At 44.8% G+C, this 9,954-nt stretch overlaps 1 protein-coding gene across 1 annotated transcript; it reads left to right on the top strand.

Annotated features, from left to right (window-relative positions):
• The first annotated feature begins 940 nt into the window (after nt 1-940).
• Nucleotides 941-8,205, top strand: sall2 (spalt-like transcription factor 2). Its single transcript, XM_069684814.1, has 3 exons — nt 941-952; nt 2,725-6,590; nt 6,802-8,205. The coding sequence occupies exons 2-3, from the start codon at nt 3,066-3,068 to the stop codon at nt 7,111-7,113; spliced, it is 3,837 nt and encodes a 1,278-aa protein (XP_069540915.1). The 5' UTR covers nt 941-952; nt 2,725-3,065; the 3' UTR covers nt 7,114-8,205.
• Nucleotides 8,206-9,954: the final 1,749 nt, after the last annotated feature.

Below are 9,954 nucleotides of genomic sequence, written 5' to 3' on the forward strand. Positions count from 1 at the left end.
AGTGGCCTTATGTGCTGGAGAGGCTCTAAGAGGGTGATGCTCACTCAGCTGTGCTCCCTCAACGCCATTGTTGCAAATTCCACCTCATTTCAGCGGCTCTGTTTACTGAGCTCACACAGGAGCCTGTTTTAGAGGCGGCGGGGGCATCCTGCAATCTCACACACACACGAACCACTCAGCTCGAAGAGACTGGAATAGGTTTGTGTGGACGTACGACAAGGTGGCCTTTGACACAAAATGTCTGTTTTAACGTGAAAAAAAAAAAGAAACTGAATTAATTTAACCGATCTGGCGTTGGCTTATGCGCCCACCTGTGCGCCCACTTTCGTTCTCTAACGCATTAAAAGACACACACGGTGAGGTGTAGATTTATGGGATCATATCAGTGCACGAAAGCTCAGGAAAGGGCCATTATGCGATGAACTTGAGCGTCAATTTATGAGGGTTTACCAAAGAGAGGCAGTGGACTCTTGGCTCAAAAGAAGGGGTGTTCACTCACCATTTGAATGCAAAGTAGTGGATGAACAAGTGAGCTGTGTGTGTGTGTGTGTGTGTGTGTGTGTGTGTGTGCAGGGAAGGAGGGCCAACGGTGAGTTTGAGAAAAGGGAGACTTGTCGAGAGAAACTGTCACATGGCACTTTAGTTCTGTTTTCCTTTCTCTGCTCCACAATGCCACCAACGTGGACAAACTTTATTAAGGCTCATCAACCCGGAGCAGATGTTGTTACATTTTTGGAATTTATATCTTAGATTTTCTTCTGTTTTTTTTAACCTATTAGTAATTTTAGATACCTACTTTTTTCAGTGTGCAGGGAGACAGAATAAAAGTTGTGTGTTGGCCAATGCGCCCCTGCGTCGGTCCCATCCTGCAGCAGCATGTCCCGTCGGAAACAGAAACGACCCCAGCAGCTTATGAGCCTGACCCTCGGTGCCTGTCGGATACATGAGCATGGTGAGAAATAGACTATTAATCAAAAGAATGCTGATCTCTCAGTGGGTCAAATTATGATAGACGTCAAAGAAGTTATTTGTCATGAAGAGATTGTCTAGTTAATTGTGTTTAAATGTTAATATATGTTATGGTATACTTTTGACATATTTTTAAACTAATGCTTTAACCATTTGAACCATATTGTAATTTAGGATCACTTTAACTACCTTTTATATGGGAAATAGCTGTTTTGTATTTGAAAAGAAACTTTGTTATGGATTTTGGACTTAAATTTTGCTTATAAAAAGGTAATAATTTGATCTGAATCATCATTCATAAATGGTTTTATACAAGGATTATAAAACAGTTTACACAAGTACAATATTTATGTGCATGTTATAGGCAACTTGCACTCTAAGAAAAAGAAGACGTCTTAGACTTATCGGCCTGCAGCGTCTTTAATTCATTCTCTGTGGTGGCAGCCATTAGCTGCTTTCTTTGCCCCGTAAAACCCAAATGTCTTCACTCCTCATCACTGCCAGGTTCAAAGGCACAGACCACCCAGAATAAAGACACATACTGTAAACCCCCAAAGAAACATCTGTGAAAAGAATGTTTAGTGATGAAAATGTGTTCGGGAAAGCAAGATGCAGGTTTGGTCGAGGCAAACAGATGAGCATGAGGAGTTCAGGAAAAAGGAAACTTTGTGGGGCACTGTATAAGGTGTTCTTACTGCAATAGCATTAGACCCCATTGTCCCCTTTCAGCTTTGTTGCTGGGCACTGAAGCATGAGCATACCCATGAAGAAGTGTGTATGTGACAGGGTTTGTGAGAGTGTGTATGTGTCTCTGTCCGTCCACTCCAGTTACAGGAAAAGGGCCCACGTCGTGTCATAGCAGTAACTTCTGTCTGTGTTTGAGTGTGCATGAGCAACCTTCTGCATACAAAGTATTTGCTTTTTTGTGCCTGCGTGTTGTGCATTGACAGGTATGCTATGTGTATGTTTTTTCACCTCTGTCCTGCTACGTTTTCCGGCCTAAGTTAGCTTGTTGATGGTCTGTGAGTCATCATGTCTGTCTGCAGGGCTGTTTGTTTTCTTTGCACGACACCTCTCTTCCTTTGCCTGGCCCTAAACCATATCAGGAATGCGACCTCAGAGTGTTTAAGGTCAAGTCTGCCAGCCAATCAGGCACTCACTACAGTGTCCAGGACCCAACCAGGACCCAACCCTGAGCACCCCTATTGGGCTACTGGGGGAAGGGCTCTAAAGAAGATGAAAGAAAGACAGATTGAATGGAAGAAGAAAGAAAGAGAGAGGCAGGGATGGAAGAGTGTCTCAGTGAGTGAATGTGGCTTCTTTTTATTGGGGTGGGGGGTGAGGTAAAGTCCATTGTCTTGTGCGTGTTGCCCTGGAAACAAGGTAGACTCCTCTACGGGTAAGCAGTGTTTTCTTGCAGATCAGTGGAATCTATGTGTCTGAGTGTGTATGTGTGCGTTAGCATGTGTGCCTGCATGCATGACGTGTCCAGTTTATGTGTGTGGCGACAGTGGTAGGGAGGCAGCAGTTGATGAGAATAGACAGCACAAAGACGAAAAGAAAGCAGTAGTGGATGATAAGGTGGACGAAATTAAACAAGTGAATGAAAGTCACCTTATGGACAAATTAATTTATAACATCTCTCACTTCTGGCTGCAGGTTCTTTTACGTTGTTTCCAAGTGCCCTAAAAAACAATAAACAAAATTTAAGGATAGTAAAATTACATTTGAATTTTCTTCTCTCAATTTCCCTAGATGACAACTTGGCGGTGAAATCACACTTCTTTCCACTTATCCTGGATTCTCCCTTGTGCTCTCCATCCTCCCCTCTTCAAAGCTCCCAGTTGCCCCTTGCACTTTGTTCATCTCTCAAGGGCTCTCAGACCCCCTCTCTACCCACTGAGGGTCCACTGCTATCCTGCTCAACCAGACAGCACTCCCACGAGCCCCTAAAAGACCCACAGCCCTCCCTTTCTCCTGAATTCCCTTACTCTCCGCTCCTCTCCAACTCTCAATATCCACCTGCCCTTCGACTGTCTGACTGCAATCCTACGTCATCTTCAAGTGCCCTTATTCACTCCTCTAGAAGTGCAGACATGGCCTCTCCCAAGTTGGGGCTGTCAGCCACCACCACCACCTCTTCTTCTTCCTCATCATCCTCTGCCTCCCTTTGTCCTCCACCACACCCTGGAAGCCCCAGCCGTGTGCCTGAGGGCCCCCCAAGTCCTGTAACTCCCAGTCCTAGCCCAGGAGTGGCATCTTCCTCAGCTGCACCCTCTAGGGCCCAACTGAGCATTGCCCTGATCCTGGAGGAGCTGCGGGTGCTGCAGCAACGGCAGATCCACCAGATGCAAATAACTGAGGAGATCTGCAGACAGGTGCTACGCCTTGGTGGAGCCTCCTATACCATAGACACTCCCTCCCAGCATCTCCTCCCTTCCTTGCCTCAGCTGTGCCTGGAAGGCAGCAAAATGGAAGCCAGCCCAACTACTGAGCCAACTGCAACTCAGCCTTCCACCTCTGTGGCTCCTCTTCTGGCATGTTTCTCCTCCCTTTTGCCTTCCCAAGCAGCCAATAAACCAACAAAACCCAACAGCTCATTGTCTCAAATCCTGCAGCCTCACAAGGCCCAGATGGAAGGAACCGGAGGGCCTGCAGGGGCAGGTTATCTGAGGGGGAGTTCCCGATCCACAGCTCCTTCCACCTCCTCCTCTGCTGCCATTTCCATGGCTTCCTCCAACTATCCACTAGCCCTGTCTTTAGCTCTGCCGAACCGCTATCTTCATGAGAAATCTTCAAATACCACTACATCGAGTGGGCAAAGTGCCATGTCCTTCCTAAACTCAACCCTCTCTTCATCAGTTCCAATGATCCCAAACTCCCAACAAGCTCTGCAATCTGTCTCTGGAGGAGCAGACTCCTCTGCATCCAGCTCCACCACGACTGGTCGCCTCCATCATGCCTGTCGCTTTTGTGGTAAAACTTTCAGCAGTGACTCTTCCCTACAGATACATCTTCGCTCACACACAGGGGAACGACCCTACCAGTGTCCTGTGTGCCTCAGCCGCTTCACAACACGAGGAAACCTCAAGGTGCACTTCCTACGCCATCGTGAGCAAAACCCAGAGCTCTCACTGTCACTCCTGCCACCTTCTTTGTTTGGGGTAGCATTAGGAGCTACTAGGGGATCAGATATGGGACAGGTCATGAGCAGTGGTAGTAGTACAAGTGGTATAAATATGATACAGAAGAAGCCAAAAAGCAGGCCTGAGGATGAAACATGTGGAGACCATTTGGAGGTTAGTGGAACCGGCACTGGATTTTCTCTGGGGGCCTCTGGAGGAGCTACCCCTGCTACCCTACCCCTGCCCCCGAGTGTGGATCTGGCTTTGATTTCCCACTCTCTCCTGCAACTCAATAGGGCTGCAGCTGTAGCTGCTGCAGCTTCTATCACTTCTGGCTCATCCCAGTCATCCCAGTCATCCTCCTCTTCAACCTCTGCCTCTTCTCTGGCTACCTCCCTCCTTTCAAACCCTTCTTTGTCTTCGTCTTCCACCATTGCAGGGTTATTCAAGGGCACCAAGCAGTTTGATGAGAACACTCCCCCTCACACCCCAATGCTTTCACCTGCAGCTTACTCCCAGCTAGCCAACCTGCCCAAGCTTCTTTTCCCATCTGTCTCTACTTCTTCCTCTTCCCCTGCGGCACATGCCTCACTCTACAACCATCCAGCCTTGGGCTTGCTGCGTAACCCACTACCTTCTACTCCAGGCACTCACCAACTTGCTTCTTCCAGCCATTCTCAGCTTTCATTCCCATTCTCTTCCTTTCCTAAAGTCCCAGGTCCACCCACCATCACGCCCTCCTCTATTCCTTCTTCCATGGCCACTCCTACATCTGAAACTTCCAAGCTGCAGAGGCTGGTGGAGAAGCTAGAGAAGGCACCTCCCCGCTCCTCTTCCCCATGGACTTCATCCTCTACTTCCACCTCAATACTGGAGATGTTATCTAACAGTAACACTACCTCTTTAGCAAGTTCAGCCAATAGTCGTTTCACAAATGCCAGCACTTCTAGCACATATGTCATGGCTTCCCCACCATCTTCAACTCTTGTCTCCACTTCTGTTTCAAACTTCACCCATGAGATGGTTGCTGCCCTTGGCATGAGTGCCAATGGAGGGAGTTCTTTAGGGAGGGGGTTACTACCATCACTAGGCATTACAGGACCAGCTGGAAACCTGACAACCAATCAGTGTGGGGTGTGTCTACGGGTGCTGAGCTGTCCCAGAGCATTGCGTCTGCACCAGGCTACACACCTTGGAGAGCGCCCTTTCCCATGTAAGATATGTGGCAGATCCTTCTCTACCAAAGGCAGCCTACGGTCACATCTGGCCACCCATCATGCCAGACCACCCAATGCACGTGTCCAGAACTCTTGCCCGCTGTGCCAGCGCAAGTTCACAAATGCCCTAGTGCTCCAGCATCATATCCGTATGCACCTTGGTGGACAGTTGCCCACAGATGGCACAGAGGATTCTGCACATGAGATTACAGCTGAATCCAATGCCAAACCCTTGTCAGAATCTCAATCCAAGTCCACTGATTCAAATACTGCCTCTAGTAAAACACCTCCCCTAGCAGGCCACTCTAAAAGCCCAGCCCCAGGCTCACAATTACAAACTCCAGCAGTTGGCTCTGTCCCTGTCTCTAGTAATGATCAATCAGTTGAGTTAACCAATAAGTCCAGCAAGTCTGGGTCCCCTAGCCCGAACCCTATTCCCCCCTCTGACCTTAGCCCCGACCCCTTCTTGAATACCACAACACAAACTCCACCGCCAGGAACTGTAGACCCCCCTGTCCTTTGTGTCAGTGCCCCCTTGGCAGCGTCCCAGCAGATGGGTCAAGATTCCCCAGTTGGCAAGGATAACCAAGTTGAACAACAAATCACTGGTGATGTCCATCTTTCTAAATCCACATCCTCACCAATTTCCTCCACTGTAACCAAAACCACGGTGTCATCTAATGATATGGTAGTAGACTGTGGAGAGGATGAAGCATCTACCTCCTCCTTCCTTGGCTCCAGATCAAACCTGGAGGACTTAGAAAGCACACCTGGCCTTGATGCTTCTTTTGCTTACACCTGTCCCAGCACCTCTGCCAACCCCATCCTGACTCAAGAGGCTCTTAATGTTGATGCAACACCAACCTTGGAATCAGACTCTCAAGGGCCCCAATCACCGGAACCCATGGAAGAAGACAAAGATCAGTCTTCCCCACCAGCAACACCAAAGCAAGACCAAGCAACTGTGCCTGACGAGGACTCCAAAATAATGCCCACTTTGGAGACTGCTGACACTATTGGTGCTGAAGTAAGGGGTACATCACAGAGAGCTGCCACTTTTGTAAGGGAGACACGTCAGAGCTTTCATTTTGGTTCTTATGGGAAAGAAGACCCAATGGAAAGTGTTAAGAGTAGTGGATCGGCTTCAAGTGAAGCACTGGATGCTTCTGTCCCCATCAGCCTCGCCCCAACACTCCCATCTCCGATGTCTCGTCCTGAGAAGAAGACCTATTGCTGTGCTGAGTGTGGAAAGGAGTATGCCAGTCGCAGTGGACTCAAGGTGAGGGGAAAATATTTGATATTAAGAGAAAAAACAATCTACCTTTAAGATGTTTTTTTTTAACATTGGTAGTACAGAACAATATGTTTCAAGGGACTAATATTTCTTTGCTCCAGTCATATGGTTGATTTAACTTCACATAGATTTTGCTCTACACTGCATTATGTTTAATAATAATATTTAGCCTTTCCAAATCGTTTCTTGTTCCCAGGGGCACATGAAGCACCATGGCGTGGTAACAAAAACAACACGTCCTTCCGCCCGGAGTAGTCGTTCCTCCGCTGACCAGCCTCCGTCTTCTACATCCATGACTTCCTTGAACATTCCTGCCACCAGGAGCTCAGCTGGCTTCTGGAACCAGTACCAAGCCTTCCTCAACACAAGTAATGAGCCAACTGATGACCCACTTGCTGGCAGCCAAGGGGAGAATGACTTGACACGGTCTGCAAAATCACCTGTTCAGTCTCAGATGGATCCAAGAATCCTTGATGAAACCGGGGAAGAGTCTAGTGAAGGGTCATAACTCGAGTCAGCGTGATAGACCCGATAATGTTCTGGTGTTTTTAATCAATGTTTACCTGTTGGTGATACTGTATGGGCATTTGCATAGTCCTGCTTCCTTAACACATTTTAGTATCCTGTCAGTTTGATAGTCAGAGTAATATGTTTGTAAGTGAAAGTTGTGAGTCAACCAGCTTGGTCTTGTGTTAAAAAAGAGAAAGCTATTGTAAAAATAAAAATATTCAAGATGTGACAAAGTGAGTCCGGTTTTTGCTGGATTTGATAAAAATGTGACATAACATTTGTCCGGCTGAAGTTGTTAATAGTTTGATGCACTTTCTAACAAAAAAATATCCCTGTTGTATCAATGTTTCATATCCAATCTGGATCAAGTAATAAGCGTTTTTTTCCATTACCAAGTGCAGATAGACAAGTTTAACACATCTGAGCAAATTGGATATTATCAGCTTATACGTGATTCACAGAGAATAACACTTAAAGAGCAGTTTTAAATAATTGTGTACCAGTTTGTAAGCATTTTTGTAGTCTTTGTGTTGTGCCATGTACCAAATCTGATCCAACTGGCACCAAAGGAGGCTCACGCTAACCAAAAGAAAATTCCTTTGCAAATGCATCCCAACCTTGTTCTGTTTCATTTCTAAAACAGTCTTCCCTTCAGTTACAGAGGGAACTCATACAAACGAGGAAATTAGGAAACCGAAACAAAGTATAGTTGTTTGGCTCAACTACTTTATACAACTTTGTTTTGCTTTGCAAGAATAAAGCACACACAATGAATGTGTTTCTTGGGAAATGTAAGGTTGTTTGTCCACCATTTTGTGGTTCGGATAAACTACTCACTCAAGTTGTTGTGGTTTTCTTTAATCATGTTGTCCTGTCAAACCAGAAGCACACCTGCAGTGTTTGTGAACCCAGTGAGGACATGGTCTGTTGTGTGACCTTTGACCTTCAGCTTTGTGAATATTATGAATGTTGTTTGGTCCAACAGTAATATCTGTAACACTTTTTCAGTTACTAAACCTTTAAGTTTCTATATATATCGGCGTCTATGTCTGTTTGTTGTAAGATGTAATTTGAGTATCTCCATATTAAAAACCAGTTTGGAAAACTAAATGTTGCCTAGTTTCATTTAATGTAATTGTACACAACAAAATATACTTGGGCACAGACTTATTATTTTTAGTAAACATTTAATGTACACAAGCTTGTAGTTTTTTTTGTGTCGAGTTATAATGTCCATGATTCCTGCTCTCTGCCAAGACGATCAAAGCTTCCCTCTTTTGTGTCACATAAACCAAGAAGACAAGTGGAGTGGAGGAGGACAGCTGTGATTCCTCAGTCATGGCCAGCACAGCAGCTGAGCTTCAGTATGTGTGCACGTGGAGGAAAGTCTAAAAAATGTGTGTATGTCTATATTCATTTGTCTCCCTGTGCATGTGCAGACTTAGCTGCTAATTAGCAGCATGCCTACAGCAGTCATCCCATGTGATGTGAAATCCATTGCTGCCATTATCACAAACAAACGAGTGCTACCACATGCATGCCAATGAGTGCGCTGTGTCAATTGTTAAAGTGTGCATTAGGCTGTGTATGTAACTTATTACATTTACTCATGTAGTGTGCTACCATATGATTTTGAAGTTCTTGCACTACTCTACTTTTATGCTACTTTCTACCTATAACAATTGATGGCAGAATATTGTACTTATAACTCTACACTTAGAAAAGCAGAGGTAATAAATATGTTTTTATAAAGTGTACACGTAGAGCTGAAACAATTAATTTACAGAAAAATGCTGTTTGTCATTTTTATTACATAAATGCCAAATATTTCATGATTCCAGCTGAATGTTAGGATTTGCTTAAATTTCCTTTCAACTATTTTTTTTAATAGTTCAGCAGTTTGGACTGTTGGTTGGACATACGCCGTCAATGTGTCAGTTCAGGCTTTGGGTAACTGTGACAGCCATGTTTCATTTTTTAACAGACAAAAAAATTTATTAATCAATAACATTATAATAAAACTCAACTGAAAACAATTAAAATAAGCTTAACAATAAAATAGTAACAAACCTTGATTTATGTACATTACAATATAGTAAAAGTATTTGTACTGAACACACATTTCCTGCAATAATAGCACGTGGCAGCCTTCAGTTATGATCTCAAATCAATCCAACACTTTCTGTAGAAAGGTGGAGAACAGATTTACCCTTAAAAAGCGGCATGCAAGACGAATAATCCAAGGTCAGTGCAAGACATGGCTCTAAAATCGGTGGGTATAAAAGCAGCTTACCTCATCTGACATGTAACCGTTTGAATGTATGTGCAATGTGTGCATTAGAGGGCGCAATTCCACCTTTTAAACACAGCTTCAGGCTGCTGCTCCATAATGTATACATCAGTTTGGGCCGATTTGCGCACAGCTCATGGACAATCAGTGTGAGATAGGAATGTTTACTTTTTACACAACAAATAACTGGTTAATCGGTGAGTTATCGTAAGGAGAGCCAGCAGCCTAATAAAATGAAGTGTCACATGTTTAAAGAATGTAACACTGAAAATACTTTAATAGTTTTTTGGTTCTTGGACTGAGTTTGAAAAAAATAAAGTTAGGGTCAAAACTGTTGGCGTAAATCTCTCACGTTTGTGACGAGGTGAAGCCATATTTTTGTTATGAATCTATTGATAAACGAGCACATCTTTGAAGGTGATTTGTTTCTGGTAAGAGAAAGCCAAGTCTAATGCGAAGGTCACTAAGTTGATTCCAGCCCTCAGAGGGGCGGGTTGATTTAAGAGTGGGAGGTTTACAATCCTCTACTTTCCAGCTGAATGTCTCCGG

Source organism: Semicossyphus pulcher, unplaced genomic scaffold (assembly GCF_022749685.1).
Source record: "Semicossyphus pulcher isolate SPU_LCO1_2020_fin unplaced genomic scaffold, fSemPul1.0.p SCAF_7, whole genome shotgun sequence".
In the NCBI taxonomy this organism is placed as follows: domain Eukaryota; kingdom Metazoa; phylum Chordata; class Actinopteri; order Labriformes; family Labridae; genus Semicossyphus; species Semicossyphus pulcher.

Excerpts from the sequence above, each read along its gene's own strand:
- sall2 (XM_069684814.1), top strand. The coding sequence starts at position 3,066 with ATGGCCTCTCCCAAGTTGGGGCTGTCAGCCACCACCACCACCTCTTCT. Across the intron at positions 6,591-6,801 it reads CCAGTCGCAGTGGACTCAAG|GGGCACATGAAGCACCATGG; the intron begins GTGAGGGGAAAA and ends TCTTGTTCCCAG.